The following is a 16552-nucleotide window of genomic DNA, read 5'->3' as shown; positions in this document are numbered from 1 at the left end:
AAAATGCTAAGAAGTTACTTAAGCAGACTGAGATGTCTTGAACATGTCTTCAGCCATGCTTTCTTCTGCATGTGCTACCTGACTGGGTTTTTCACGCTGGTAGCTATACTACTCACTCAAGCTTCCTATCTAACTCCTGAAAAACTTGAACACCTGAATCTGTGTTGCTAACTTGGCAAGTTTATTTTTTACTAACGAATTATCAGGAATTTGCAAACTATTCCAGGTGTCTCTGGAATCTCCTGTGTTCACTTGGGTTATCACCCTGTTTGAAGTACCAAAGATTCAGATTGTTACATCTGTTGGTAAGATGTAAATTCGTGATTTAATTAAGATGTAGAAAGTGAAAAACTACTTTCAGTTTCAGAATTTACACTTTCACCGCTCTTTCATCAGAATGAGGGCTAAGTATGTTGCCTTTAAGGTGGGATCTAGATAAGTTCACCACAAATAAATGTGCTGCGTGACATACACCACTATCAAGAACTCTCAGTAAAACTGAATAGCAAATTGTACTAATGAGAAACTTTTCCATGCACCAGTGTATTTCAACCTGTGTGTGGAAAATCTCAGATCTCTTCTGGCGAACGAGTCTTTTCTCATTACTAATCCACTTCTAATAAATGTGGAGGCTATTCACAATTGGCACAAACAACTTACTGTTATGATCCAGTACTGGAGATGAAATTGTAGGTTATCTGTACTTTTCAGAGCACTGTGAAATGGAAATGTCTGTGTAGGAATAAAATTTAACTGTTTCCTGGCTAAATTCCTATCAGTGTATGATAGAATTGTCAACATGTAAATGTATCTTATTTTTCCTTCAACAGTGCAAGTGAACACTATCACTCTGAGTGTTCTTTGGAGTGATTAGATGAAAGACACTATTTTGATTAAAAAGTTGTGTTAATAACATTTCTGATTTGAAATGCTAAACCCATCTATTTTCTTTCCTTTTTGTTACACCCCCTCCAAATCAACAGTATGTTAGTGTTTTTTACTGTTTATGAAGATCTTACTGTACATATATTGCTGTTCTAAAATATTGCTAGTGTGTTTTTTTTCCATTCAGTATGTGACTTGAGTAGAAGCATTGTTTCATCATGAGCACAAGCATGAAAAATACTACGTCTGCTTTAGTTACAGCTGAGACCACAGTGGTGCTTTCTTAGCCTCACAAGGGCTGTACTTGGAGCTTTGTGTAGGTGGAGTTCTTCCATACCCACACTCTAACATCTGTTCCCACTGATGCTTTATTGGGCACCCACTAGCACTGATAACCAGCAATAACCTTTCAGTTATTACATTTTGCGTGTACTTCAAAATATTTTCCTAAGAAATATTACGTAGTGTGGAGAGACAAGACATACAGAACAAAACTTTCTTGTGTTCATAGTGTGCATATCTTGGAGCTGATCTGGTAACTGATAACTCGAATATCAGTTGTGAGCCATTATCTCATTCCCAGAAGACAACAGGCAAAGCTATGGGTTTACTTGAACACTATATTAAAATGCATAGCTGTTACATGATGGTTGAGGTTGGAAGTGACCTGTGGAGGTCATCTTGTTGATGTGTGCAGGTTCTACCAATACCTGGCCAGCCATAGTCCTGTGCTGAAGTATGTAATTGTCTTACACTAGATAGTAGGACTCCCTTTATGTAATGCTTTATACTTGCAGAAAACTCAGTTTTACTGTGGTGCTTTTCTGTGAGAAATAAGAATGGATTTTATATGAAGGAGTAATTATATATAGTTACTGTTGCATGCTTGATTGGAGGTTTTGTTGTCATGGTGGTGAATATGTTTATTAATCTGTCCTTTGCTTTAATGTAACTTTTTTTTTCCTCCCCACTTCTGAAGGTGGGTGGAGGAGAAGTGGGGAGAAATTTGTGGTAAGTGGTGCTGGAAACAGCAGAATCTGAGAGAGACATTAATACCTAGAAAGAGTTTTAAGGTTTATTCCTGCATTTATAGGAAAGTCATCTGAAGAACAAGTACTCAAGGGTATCAGAGCAAGGCAGTATGTAAGCTTATTCTTTTCTGTTGTGAGCTTCAGGTGTGTCTGAGTTGGGTGAGGAGCCTGATTAGAGGGCTTTCAGTTTTCTCAGTTCTGGTTTAGGCAGGTCAACATAGGCTTAGCAAATGATTGGGTTGTATGTATTAAATTAAAACTAGTTAATTATTATTCTACTTCTTGACATAAAGATGGTAGAGTTAACTTGCAGAAAATCTTAAATGTAGCAGCATGGTAATTCTCTTCTTTGGTCCTCACTGTTTTTCTTACCACTCTAAATGGATCACACACCACTTCTTGCTTGATTGGGTTTAGGTTTGAGTGCCTGAGTAAAAATAATAAGCAAATCAGTAGACTTACGTGGTCAACGGCTGTGCAGCTCTCCCAAGAAGTTACAGCAATTTTTTCTCTTCTATCCAAAAGAGCTGCAGTTCAGCAAACCAGGTAATTCCCAGTTATGTTTCTTTTTGTCTTCTGATGTATATCAGGCAGCTCCGGGGAGATCTAATTGTGGCTTACCAGTACCCGAAGGGGGCCTACAGGAAAGCTGGTGAGGGACTGTTTATCAGGGAGTGTAGTGACAGGACAAGGGGTAATGGGTTCAAGCTGAAGGAGGGTCGATTTAGATGAGATGTTAGAAAGAAATTCTTTACTGTGAGGGTGGTGAGGCACTGGAACAGGTCGCCCAGAGAGGTTGTGGATGCCCGCTCCCTGGAAGTGTTTAAGACCAGGTTGGATGAGGCTTTGGGCAACGTGGTCTAGTGGAGGGCGTCCCTGCCCGCAGCAGGGGGGGTGGAACTAGATAATCTTGAAGGTCCCTTCCAACCCAAACCATTCTATGATTCTATATAACACATTATATACATATATACACACATATAAAGAGATATATATATATATGTATAAACATATAGAATAGATATGTTTTGATCCCTTCTGGAGACAAGAAAACCTGCTGTTTAAGAAAGGTATCTGTTAAAGGTAATGATCTGCAAACAGATCGTGATTCTGCCTACTGATGGAAAGCTTTTGCTATACGGGATGTCCAGATATGTCACAGGTACACCTGTTTTTATGAGAATTCCATAATGTGGAGTCAGTGAGAGAAGCACTGACAGGAATCTGTGCTAATGTCCTTTGGGTATTGATCTTTGGTTGACACAGTATGATTTTAATTTTTTTTTTAAATCTGTAGTCCCAGTTTCTGGAGAAAATTAACCCTATCCTTCCTGAAACCAGGACAGTGTTTACTGCTGATTGTAAGGGGATATGGGTGACACCCTTTGTAAGTGACAGTTCTGTAAATATTTCCTCTGGACTCTATGCTGATGGTATATTTGGTATTAATGTATCAGGAGGAGGAATTTAGTAAAGTAACTCACATTAAACTTTCTTATTGTGTCCCTTCAGCACGGAACATTCTTAGAAGCATGATTTGGGTCCAGTCTATTTTCTGTTTTACATAGCGAAAGGGAATTCTGCCCTTTATCTCATTGGGATTGAACCTGTAATTGCTTAAACATTTTCTAAGCCCTCTGGGATGCAGGCCGCTTCACAAATACTGCTTGAGCTGGTTTGTTGAATAGTATTCTCTGAATGCTATTCAGTCTTTCTAGCATATTCATTCTTTATACTTGTTGCCTTGGATAACTAACATACTTTGCTTTGAGTACTTCCTGCAGATTTCTTACAGCAAGTGTTTAAGTTGAGTTACATGTTTAGGTATTTATCTGACTTGGCAAAATAAAACTGTCTCTTGAAAGGCGAACATGCAACAAGTATGTGTTTATACGTGTATTTTTAATAGATGTCAAACTGTTAAGACCCTGCATTGTGAGGCTGACAGTTGAGTTGTAAAGAAAAGCCATATGGGAATGATGCTTTCTACATCTGTCATGCTTCCCTTTTAAATGGGAAAGAGTAATTGGGAAGAGACTTCTCTTTCCTCCTTCTCCCTGAAATGCCATGCTCTCACTCTCCTTTCTAGCAGCATCACCTTACAATGAATAGTAGAATAGTTTGCAGGGAAATGAATAATTTATTTCCTGAAAAACTGATCAAATGACAGCTAACTCTGAACTACAGGAAATGCTAGCTGAGACCAGTAACTTGTGGCAGAACAGTATAAACTTTCAGATTAAGCAATAAAACTTACTGTGTTGTAGAAGTCACTGCATTTGAAATCTTGTAGCTCTTTTTTCTAGAAGACCAGATGTTTGTTTCTTAGGGCTGCAGAACTGATTCTAAAAAATACTTTCTACTCTGGCTGCTAACAGTTTGCTCTAACTGAAGCAGAATACCAAAGTGATCTGTGTAAGTTTGGTTTATATTCCTTGAAATCTGTGAGATGTGCCTCATACAAGGAACATAAAGGAAAAAGTTAAAACTTCTGCTGTGTCATTCTTTGATTTTTCTGTCTGCACAAGCAGATGGGTTTTTTTACAATGTGAGTATCAAATGCCATCTCTACTCTGTTAATCACATAAAAGATAACTATTTTCCCCCCCACCCAAGGAGCCCTTTGAAGATGGCTATGCAAATGGTGAAGAAGGCACACCAGCTGGGGAAGCAGTTGCCACTTACACACCTGATAGCAAAGGGGTGGTCAAGTTTGGCTGGATAAAGGGTGTATTGGTAAGTTTGATGTATTTATCTCACTTTCTTAGAGGTATTATCTTTCTAATAACCTCCTTTTTTGAGAAGGATTGTGATAATACTGTATAAAGAAAATATGTATGAGAGATGTGAAAAATGCTGTAATTTTAAGAAGGATTGCTCTACTTGCACTACATTTTAAGGAAGTAAACACTTTAGGACTTCAAGTTTTAAAGAGATCGTGTTTTCTTAGCATAAGTCTTACAGTTTTGAATTTGCATAATTTCCAAGAACGAGGAATATTATGGAAGTATTCATATGTGGTAGAAAAACTACATATGAATCTTAAGTTACAAAGACAAATGCAAATGGAGAGAATACAGTTAATGTCTGTTCACTTTGGATCTGTAAAGTTTTGGACTGAAATGTTAGAAAACTTGGATTTTTTTTTTTTTAATTTAGAGAAGCAAAAAATACTTTGAGGAGAGTACCTACCTGTATATGACAAAACTTGACCAGGATTAAGTATTTAAATCTTGTTGAATCTTTTAGAAAAAGTAATTTTCTCCTAAGTGTGGAAGTCTTTAACACTGAATATAATATAGTCATGGTAGAAAAAACTTAATGTGTCCTCATTTGGAGTAGTGAAAAATTAAGGGTGACATAGGGGATTTTATTACAAGTAGATATTAATTGATTTTTAATATTTTGTAAAGAGAAACCATGATTAATATGTATTCTCCAAAGGTGTAAGAATTTATAGTGGTGGCTGCAAATGTAACAATTGGTTAAAACATGCTAAATGAGCATTCAGAATACCTAGTTCAGCAAGCTTCCACTGTGCATTAGCAACTCCCTTACAAGTCTTGAAGTAGTCATATTCTCTACCTTGGGAGAAGGAGAGTACCTGTGGTAGCTGTGAAACAGCTATTACGGACTTTTGTTGATGTACCTCAACCAAGGACAGAGTTGTTCATTTTAAAGTAGCTCTGAAGCTGGCTTTGAATTTCTCCAAACCCAAATTCTGTATTGGACTATTTTTGTAAGCAGCTATTCTAAGTATTAGAGAGTTATGGGATAATTGTTGCTGACCATTTTCTTCCACAGTCTATTTAAAAGTTTCAGGGAGGAGGATCTCCTCCTTTTCAGTGGTTTGAAAGTTATAGTTAGTATTTCCTAGTAGGTATAAGCTGTTTAGATGAATATTTCCAGCTCAGGTGAATTACATTCTGCAAAAGACTTTTTAATTAAAATCTCTGAAAACTTCTTACTTTTGTGGTTTGGAGAGGTCCTTGTCTCCCATCTAGTCCTAATGACCAGCTAAACTTTTTGTAGGATTGATATCATAGAGAGCCCTAAGACCAGCTGTTAGTATTCGGTCTAAACTCTGTACAATGCAAACTATTTTTTATTGAGGGCGAAGAGTTTAAAACACAAGAATAAAAAAAACCACACGCCCCCATCCTGTTAGTGTGCAGCTGTGTTGTAAGGTACAAAAGTTATAGGACTAGGATGTTGTGGGCGTTGGTTGTTTTTTAAGAATGAAAAAAATACTTAGTAAGGTATTGCTTTAGTGCATTTCTTGGGAGATTTGTGGGAGATCTGAACTGGGGTTGTAGACATCACAATCTTATTTTTAGTCAAGTGTTCTGTAGTATGAGTTTTGGATCCTGAAGGCTGGGGTCTGAATTATTTTCATTGTTGGTCAAGACGTACTACAAGTGTCAGGTATTACAGTACTGTAACTTTTATGTTGAAGGCAGCAACTTTTAAATCATATTCAGGTTCCCTTTTAATTGTTTTAATCAAACCTAAACTTGTCTAATTAAAAAACCTATTCCTGTGAAATTTGAAAAGTGGTAAGGCAAGACTACAAGATAATTTCAACAACATTAAAAACTGAAATGAAAAATTAGTGGAAATGACTGCAGTTGTAAGACCTAACCGATGTAAAATTTCTGTTTTATCTTAGGTACGATGTATGTTAAATATTTGGGGTGTGATGCTTTTCATCAGACTATCATGGATTGTAGGACAAGCTGGGATAGGTATGTGTACTCATGCTATAATTTTATTTCAGTGACTTTTAAATGCGATCGAAAAGAGGTGTTGATCCTGAGCTTACATTATAAACAGGGGTAGAAAGTGACCTTAATATTGCCAGTTTTTAAGGTAATTTACCTTTACCAAAACTATCAGCAGTAGGAAGTTACTTAGACTTTTTCATTTAGCTACAAGGCATATAATTTAAAATTGACATATGTCTTCAGTGAACTACAGAAATAAACTTTTTTATCTCTGGTTATTGAAATCTGCATATAGACTGTGTAGTATATAAATGGTTTTCTTCAAAGGCTTGACTTAGTATTGGACTGCAGAAGGTCTCTCATCTACAAAAGTCATGTGTTTCCTTGAAGGTCTAGGATACAGCTTTTACCCTGCTGATTAAAGAGAACATTTATCCAGTTTTGTTTGTATCCTGAAAACTTCTTTGTACAAAAGGGAGTGAAGAAGCCTTTTGCGTGAATGTGTGGAATCGTGCATGGTAAATTTGTGTTGTGTTTGCAAGATTAAGTCTTTAAGTTAAATTCAAGATTTGTACTTCTTAATACTGCTGGACTCACACCTTTTTTTCCCATCTTTTTCCAAAAGGTCTGTCTGTCTTGGTTATTGGAATGGCCACTGTTGTGACAACTATTACAGGGCTGTCTACTTCAGCCATAGCCACAAATGGGTTTGTGAGAGGAGGTAAACCAATTTTCATAAAGCTTTTTAAAGCTTTCATCACTCTGAAGCATACACTTTAAGGATAGAATCTCCTTTATTTTCTGGGTTTTTTTTAGCATCAGGGATAAAGCAGGATGGATGAAATGTAGGGAAGAGTCTGAGGAGCAGAGCCTCCCCTATGTTCTGTATTTGACTAAGCAATCATGTAATTAATGAAAAGTTGGTAATTAGCCTATTAATTTGATTTGACTAGTGGCTTAATTTTCCTCTATGAAAGAAACATTATCTGTTCTTAATTCTTGGAATTAGAAACACTTTGAGACACATATCCAGGAGCGAATAGGGTCTTAGTATTCTGCATCTGCACTGGTTGGTTAAGAGCGTGCATATGTGCTTGTGTGTGCTCATGTGCTGAAATAAAACTTACTGATGAAAAAATACGTCCTATAAAAGGATAAACTGTATCTGTATGAGAGCATGCAAAAGGGCATGTTCTTGGTCTGTTGTGAAAGAAATTCTCCAAAGTCTCAATTATCTTCAGCTTTCCTGAGGGTGATGGTTTTCATCCTCTGTCATGGTCTATGTGCTGTTGTCAGCAATTCATGCAAAAGGGGTTTATAAGTGGTTGGTGCCTTTGACATGCTCAGACTGCTTTGTGACATTACAAGACTACTACTAGTAGAAAATGTGGTGGTATTAAAATAGAAGCTTGTAAAATTCTCTTGATTAAAAATGAAGAGAAAAACCTCACTATTACAAAGTAAACAGACCCAACGTGAAGGTTCAGCTATGAGTCTTAGTGTTATGTCAAGCTTAGTTTCTAAATGTCTTGGTTTTTTTCACGTTGCATTATACATGCCGGATTTTCCTGTTCTTATGAGAGCTTTTTTTTTTTTAAGGTCTTTAGACTCATTCTTGCAGAACAATACTTCATTAGAAAATTTAAAGTGCTGAATGGGAGGAACTGTAGAATAAAATCACAGTTGTTCCTATGAAAATCTTACAGTAATAATTTTATGTTAACATTTTCATTTGCAAAATATGTCAAAGCTGGGTACCTACATAAGTTTTTCACAAGAACTGTAATGCAGTGAAATTAAGGATATCCTGTTGCAAATGTTTAACATCCACTCAACTTCTTCAGACTGGAGCATGATGATTTTTTTTTTGAGTCTAGAAGGCATAGCTTTCAATTGGAAGAATGTGCCTTTGCTATATTTTTTAAAATTTTACTCTTCTCTAATGCTGTAGATACTCAGTTTTTCATTTGTCACATGCAGGGTTTGAGATGTTGTGTTTGTCAAGCTCAAAAATACGAAGAATAGGGTCTGAAAAATAGAGTGGCCACGTGATTGTTTTGAGAGTCCTGTTGGAGGGCAGAAAATTTCTTTAACAACAGAGCTTTAAGAAACAGGTCATGGAGGTTTAGAACTTGAGTGGGTTTATTACAGTCTACTTTGCAAATTCTTGAGCTGTAGCTAATGCAAATGTGTAATAGTAGAACTATGTGCAAATGCTTTGAGTAGTGTGAAATAAAAAGCCCAGTAATACTGCTATTTGTTTCACATTTGTGTTTTAACCATAGAACTGGTTGCATAGCTGAATTATATGATGTGGTGCATGAGTCAGGTGATTATTTCTGACTGGTGTCTTAAAAACTTGAAATGCATTCCTGAAACTTCAGCATGCCTATTTCTACAATGCTGAGTTTTGGGTTATTTTTTGATACATCAGGGAAGATGCAAGAATAAATAGCATCTTGATTATGTAAACTTTAAATTGCTGATGGTTGTCTATTCTCAGGGTCTTTCATGTAGTGAATTTGCTTTTGTTTTTTTCTTTCAGGAGGAGCATACTACTTAATTTCCAGAAGTCTGGGACCAGAGTTTGGTGGTGCCATAGGCCTGATTTTTGCATTTGCCAATGCTGTTGCAGTAGCAATGTATGTTGTTGGCTTTGCAGAGACAGTTGTGGAGCTGCTCAAGGTATATGGATGTTAGTGGTTATATTGATTACACTGTCCTTTCTGTAAGTTTGAGCTGTCATCTAATCATTGAATAGTTTGAATTGGAAAGGACCTTTAAAGGTCATCTACTCCAAAACCACTGCAATGAGCAGGAACATCTTCTACTAGGTCAGGTTGCTCAGAGCCCCATCCAATCTGACCTGGAATGTCTCCAGGGATATAGGGCATCTACAGCCTCCCTGGGCAACCAGTTCCAGTGTTTCACCACCCTCATTGTAAAAAATTTCTTCCTTCTATTTAGTCTGCATCTACCCTCTTTTAGTTTAAAACCATTACCCCTTGCCTTATTGCTACATGCCCTATTAAAATGTTTGTCCCCATCTTTCTTATAAGCCCACTTTAAGTACTGAAAGGCTGCTATAAGGTCTCCCCAGAGCCTTCTCTTCTCCAGGCTGAACAACTCCAGCTCTTTCAGCCTTTTCTCATAGAAGAGGTCTTCCAGCCCTCTGGTCATCTTTGTGGCCCTCCTCTGGACTGACTCCAACAGGTCCGTGTCTGTCTTGTACTGGGGCCCCCAGAGCTGGATGCAGTACTCCAGGTGGGGTCTCACAAGAGCAGAGTAGAGGGGCAGGATCACCTCCCTTGACCTGCTGGCCACGCTTCTTTTGATGCAGCCCAGGATACAGTTGGCTTTCTGGGCTGCGAACGCATGTTGTTGGCTCATGTCTGGCTTTTCATCCAGCAGTACTCTCAAGTCCTTCTCTGCCCGGCTGCTCTCAATTGCTTCATCCCTCAGCCTGTATTAATATCAGGGGTTGCCCTGACCAGTTCAAAGACTTGGAATGAGGTACAAGGTTGTTACTGATACATCAGTAAAATATTTCTGTAATTCAGTAGCTTTTTTGTAAAAAATTATCGTTGGTGTCAAATGGCAGCTTCCCACACTGTTTGTGTCCCTGAAAAAAGAAAATGTATTAATCAAGCTGGCTGTTGAGAAGAAGAGTGGTAGTATAAGATACATGACTCAGAATCATAGGTAGTTAATGCTGAGTTTCTTATTAGTAAATTGTTTCTTGTGATAGTTATATTAAGCTCATTTTCAAAGGAGTTCTGCTTGTTGAAACCAATTCCTTAACTTAAACACTGCCCAAGTATTATTTGCCTGTTGGATTTTTTGATTAAATGTAATACTGAGAACAACTCTACCATACTTCTTGTAGATGGGAGGAAGTTTGGAATACAGTAAAAGAATTGAGAGTAATAGTGAACAACAAGTAAAATACATGTGTAGGTATGCAAGATGGTAGCAGTTGCCTTGCTCATTTATCTAATTCTCTGGCAGTTGAAGACAGCCCATTCTCTCTGGGGATAGGTTAGGAATAGTAATGATCTTTTCCATTTAGAAGATTCAGTGATTTAAAACAAGGCAAAAACCAAATTACTTGTGTCCATACAGGGAATTAAAAAGAAGTAAGTTTATGGTATAGAGGTTAATTCTATTAATAAATTTCAGTCAATAAAATGCTGTTCTGCAGTAGGGAAGATAAGTACTTGATAAAGTACGTGACTGTGTTTTTTTCTGTTTGTTTTGTTAGGAAAATGGAATGTTGATGGTTGATGAAATGAATGATATCAGAATCATAGGGGCTATCACAGTGGTTATATTGCTGGGTATTTCTGTTGCTGGAATGGAATGGGAAGCAAAAGTAAGGAACTATCACCTTTTCTTTTATGCTTTGCTTCATAATTTTGATTGCATTTTCTACCTCAGCTGTTTGATTTATTTTTAATATATTCAGTGCACTCAGTATTGCATGCATAGTATGTTAAAGTCAATCAGCAGGCAGTTTTTATGTCATATCTCTCTTGTCTAGCACTAGCCTAGCATGTGCAGGTCTGGACAGCATTTCAGACCTTTGACCGCTTTGCTCCACTGGAAGCTTAAGCATCTGTGAGAACCTAAAAACCAGCATAATCTACTTTTAATGACAGTGTCAAGTAGGGTAACAGTATTACCCTCTTCTGGGCAACTACAGCACAACAAGAAAAGGTAAGAGCATTAGCATGGGAATTTTCCGTCACTGGGAACTTCAGATGAGCTCTGTGGATGAAAAACACAGGAGTGGAGCTGAAGCCAATCTAAAGTTATGTAGTTTCTGCGAACTCAAATCCAGTGTTCTTCGCATACGCTCTGTTCTGGTTTTATTTTCGCTTGGAAACAGGCAGTGTGATGCAGTCACTAGGCCCAGCATTGAGGATGGTTGTGAACGTTGGTGATAATGAATGCATAGGAGGCAGAACCTACTTTCCTCATCTTCTTGTGGCTGCATGGCCTTAGGTCAGCTCTGACTGGAAACACGTACAGATCCTAGGATACCTTAATATAGAGATCGCCTTTTTAATTTTCTGCTCTGCATTACAAGGCAGTGCAGCTTGCTCACTCTTTAGTGTACCTGGTAGGCTTTTTCTGAATAACCACCCACAGTGTGCTCAAAAATAATTAAGAAGAGCCTCAATTGGTCTCCCTTCCTGTTCATAGTTGGCTCACAGTAGGTCCTGTTTTCTGCAGTGAGAGGCAACTGAAGGAGCTTCTTCATAAAAGCATTACAACAGTTTCTGTTGCTCCTGCATCAAGATCATGTCAATATTCGTAATTGAAATGAGAGAGGATTTTTTTCTCATAGTTGCTTCTAGACCTAGAAATAGGGATCATAGAAAAAGGAAGTGAAGATCGAGTGCATTACTTAGACTTACCACAGAGACAAAAGAGTCTACAGACGTTAACTTTGGCGTGTACTTTTAAATTGAAAACTTCTGTAAAAATTATTTACCTTTCTCAGGTAGTCCTTTGCTGACTGTAACTTCAATTTTTAATGGTATCTTTATGTATCCAACTTTGAACAATACTGTCCTCCTTCATCTCAACTGTTTAGTTTTTTCTTTGTAAGGAATTAGTGGTTATTAACCCTTTAGCCACTGTCACTTAAAGTCACAAGAAATGTCTTGGTTTTGCTCTGTAGCATGAGCAATTCTGTAACAATAGCTTGCATAGAAATACCCTGTTTAATGTTTCTATATCAAACCTGAACTGTGATATCACTGCAGTGTCATCCTTACTAGGAAATATGTAGCATTCAAAAATCCTGTGCTCAATGCAAGAATCAAGGCTTGTTGGCTTGATTTTTGCATCATGGAAGAAGGAAGGTAGGAGCAGGGGTAAGCAGCTGAACCTGCCAAGCAAGCACTTCATGTGGGTTAGCATAGAGCTTAGCATAGCAAAACACTAATACTTGCCTCTTGATTAAAGTATCTATGATGTTCTCCCATGACTTAGAGAATGCCTTGAAGAATGGGACAAGGGGAATCTCTAATAATGCCCTTGAAGTAGACCTAAAAGCTAAAAGTGACTGGGATTCAAAGGAAGCTTGCGTAAAAAATGACTTTTCAGTTTGTGATCTCTCTTACCATTCTCCTTGTATTAAAGTCTTAGAAACCCATTCTTTGTCTGAGACTGTTGAATGTAAGGAAGTGTTGTGGTTTAGCTGCAGCCGGCAGATGAGCACCACGTAAGGAAGATACTCAGAAAATGCTCTTAGCTTTAGGGAGAAGTCTAGGTTTGTTACTGGATAAATCCACTTGTGGCAGTTGCTCTGTGTTAACTTCATGTTGAATTCTCTGGGCTTATTGAAGACTTCTGTAAGCACCCAGCTGCATCCTTACACTTCTCACCTCTTCTCTAGGCCTGGCAAAGGAGAGATCTAAATATGATGCACAAACTGTTTTCTTCAGGTGGTCTTCTAACTCTGCTCTTGGCTGTTATGCTCTGTTTATTGCTGTACTACCCTGTCTTCTTGCAAGGCTGTGTGAAATGAAACCTTTGTTTTGTGACAATCATCAATGCCACAGGACTGTTGCACATCAAGTTCTGATCCTAGGCCTAAAAATAAGTCAAACTACAAATAGCTTCCCCCAAGCCACTTGCATTTGCCTTTGTAAGGAATCAATGCAAAAGATAAATAAGCGGCCACCCTGCCCTGTTAAATGTAAAGCCTGAACCATCTCTTCAATGCCTAGATCTATCTTTACTCACACTTTTGAGGCATTGAATGGTTTAAAGTACTTGTTGTTCCAAGTGTAACGTTTGTAATGATTTTATTGAACAGTGGCTAAAAATCTAGGTTGTAATGAAAAAAGTCTCAAGAAAACTTGAAATTAACAAGTAATTGTGATAGCCTGCAATTTAGTTTCATAAATAAGGGTTGAGAACATGACAATGTAACAAAGCAGTCTACTTTGTTGCATAAAATAGCAAACAAAAGCTGTTTGATTCTGGATGTAATAAAATTCCTGTAAAATAAATACCACATACTAAAGTGTAAGGCGGAAAGTATTATGATCACGGTTAAAAGGCAATACTCAAAGCATTTGTGTGCTTTTAGCTCTTTTCTTTTGAATTTCTTCAATCTACTTGAAGCCTTCTTGGAAGGCTTTTAGAGAAAATATTTCTTCTAAGTATTTTGTCTTTAGATGTATAACTGTGAAGGGTATGTTAATAACAAATTCTCTTTTGAATGGATGTTAAACTTAAAAATTATTCCTATTTCTGAAAAATCCTGGTACATGTTCTCTCCAGCTTGCCTTATTTGTGGAAAACAAACTGAGCAGACTAAGCTGAATTTGGAATCAAGTAAATAGTTACATTTTAGAACACAACATTGATGCTTGAAACTGAAAAAGAACAAGTTCTTCTGTCTGATTGCAATCATTGTATTTCAGGCACAGATAGTCTTACTGGTGATCCTCATACTTGCTATTGGAGACTTTGTCATAGGAACATTTATTCCTTTGGATAGCAAGAAGCCCAAAGGTTTCTTTGGTTATAAAGGTACGTTGGAGCAGTTAGTATCATAAACAATATCTTTGCAAAGAGGAGACATTCTGTGATTAAGTTAATCTGAAATAGTTTATAGTCCTATGTAACTACTCAGATTTTTTTTCCCCTGTTTCTTTCAAACTTGTGCGTTTTTGTTCCTTAAAGCTATTGGGCCAAAACTTGGTCCTGTTTGCTTAATATTGATTATATTAAATTTAAAAAAGCTGGGTGATACTGTAAGTACTTTTCTTTGTTTTAAAGGCTATTTAAGTTTATTGTGTTGATTTTTATTTTGAATTGAAGTGATGAATTGGGACTTAAATGTTCTATGCTTAATTTTAAGCTTTTTCATGGATCTAATAAAGGCTGGAATGGGCTGATACTGTAGCTTCGATATGAATGTTGATAGACTTAAATCTTTTTCTACAGCTGAAATATTTATGGAGAATTTTGGACCAGATTTCCGACATGAGGAAACTTTCTTTTCTGTATTTGCTATTTTCTTCCCTGCTGCAACTGGCATACTTGCTGGTGCAAATATCTCAGGTGATCTTGCGGTGAGTAGTGAGTTAGCAAATATTGTTCACAAACACTGAGTGTACATTTATCTCTGTCATCACTGTCCACTGATATTTTTTTTTCAGGATCCTCAGTCAGCCATTCCTAAAGGAACACTTTTGGCCATCTTAATTACTACATTGGTTTATGTTGGAATTGCAGTATCTGTAGGTAAATAGACAATGTTTTTAAGTTCATTCTTTCACATTCATTTTAAGGGTGTGTTTTGATATGGTTTATGTAAAGGCATTGTGTAATTGACTTTCATGCATGGGAAAGTAATAGCCAGAGGTTTCTAACTTTTATTGTTGGACGTTCAATTTTCAGCTGGTTTTAGGAAATGAAAAAACTTTCTAAGGCTAGTGACAGCTTCAGACTAAAGATGACAAAATAATTCATATGGATGTTTCCTCATTTGTTGCAGTTACTTATGTTACAAGATTTTACAATTTAGCAATGGGATAATCCCTGGATTAGAAAAGTGCATTTTCAGAAAATACTCATTGAATGAACATCTGTATTGGTTTGAAGATGTTGGTAGTCAGCTACTTACCAGAAGTGAATTGTGGGATAATCAAACAGCTCTTTGGTGAGAATGCATAAGCAGTAATTCCCTAGTATAGGGAGGAGAGTGAGTAGTGGCCAGACCACTTTCAGAAGTGTTGTCATGTTCAGAAACATTGTCTGTATTTCTTCTCATGTGACAAGAGGAGAAACAGTCACAGACTGATCTGAGTCTTGCATAACCTCTCTTACTGGTCTTCCCCACTCCACACTGTTTTTCCCAGGTTTTCCAGAAGGCTTCAAGTAGATTGAAACCAGGTTTTTCCCACCAATGAAATAATTACAATCTTATGTTCTGAAGATTGCTAGAATAGAATCATATCTTGCATATTTCTTGCCTATGATTGAAAATGTTTTTATTTGTGTGACATAAATTAGTTTCTGGCCGCAGTAATCAGCTTTCTTATATGAAAGACCTTGCTTCATCTTAGCTGTGTTGCCTTTTGAATTAAATTCTCATAAGAGTACCATTGATCTTACCACTAATGATACTTCCTTTCCAAAGACACCAGTCTTGCTAGTCTACCTCTGTTGGCTAACGTACTGTAGGTCTGCCAAATACTTGCTCTGTAGTGATTGTGCTTTATGCAGCATAATGACCCACGCTTACTTCCTAATTAGATTGACTGCAAAGACCTCTGCTGCCAAATGAGAATACCTTAGAACTTGAACCCCCATGAGAGCAAAATGCTCGTTAATATTCATTTGTTAATGGAATACTCTGATCATCTTTCAAACATGAAAAATCTCATTTTTCATATTGCGAAAGGAACAGTTTGCAAAATCAACTGAGCATGAAATTGATGCATCAGAAATGTCCTGCCTTAGTTGTTCCTATAACTTACACTTAGAATTTTGCTAGTTAGAAAAGGCTAGTGCTATTGAGGAAGTCAGAGATTGACATGAGTGAAACTTATCTTTTCTTGACGCATTGGATAAGGAATTGGACAAATACAAATACTTTTATTTTTTTCCCCACACACTATTCCCCACTGTAAGTTTCCAGAGTAGTGATAAGCAAGTCATTAAAACTTTGAAGGCACTAGTAAATGTCACTGAGTAGTCTTGTCTGAAGGGGAAGGTGTTCTGAATTTAGCTCTGTATTTGGATGCTCTGTAGTAAGTAAGAGGGTTAAGAAACTGAGTAGAGAAGGCTTAGAACAGGAAAATTGCTAGTCCTACTGCTAAAGCTGGGCAGCCTATTTCAAAAGGATAACAACTGTGAGGAGAAAGTGTGCAGTTCGGTATTTTA

The 16552-nt window shown here is 37.2% G+C and overlaps 1 protein-coding gene across 2 annotated transcripts in view; it reads left to right on the top strand.

The window, feature by feature from the left end:
• The window catches only part of SLC12A2 (solute carrier family 12 member 2), a 58932-nt gene that overhangs the window by 9476 nt on the left and 32904 nt on the right, over positions 1-16552 (top strand). For both annotated transcript variants that reach the window (XM_075740356.1, XM_075740355.1), the window contains exons 2-9: positions 4533-4652; positions 6586-6661; positions 7266-7361; positions 9186-9325; positions 10902-11012; positions 14083-14191; positions 14609-14736; positions 14824-14908. In XM_075740356.1, the coding sequence (XP_075596471.1) occupies positions 4533-4652; positions 6586-6661; positions 7266-7361; positions 9186-9325; positions 10902-11012; positions 14083-14191; positions 14609-14736; positions 14824-14908 (865 nt within the window). The remainder of the gene's footprint in view (positions 1-4532; positions 4653-6585; positions 6662-7265; positions 7362-9185; positions 9326-10901; positions 11013-14082; positions 14192-14608; positions 14737-14823; positions 14909-16552) is intronic.

Source organism: Balearica regulorum, chromosome Z (genome assembly GCF_011004875.1).
Source record: "Balearica regulorum gibbericeps isolate bBalReg1 chromosome Z, bBalReg1.pri, whole genome shotgun sequence".
In the NCBI taxonomy this organism is placed as follows: Eukaryota; Metazoa; Chordata; class Aves; order Gruiformes; family Gruidae; genus Balearica; species Balearica regulorum.
Note: the sequence above shows the minus strand (reverse complement) of the source record. Positions and strands in the feature narration are given on the sequence as shown.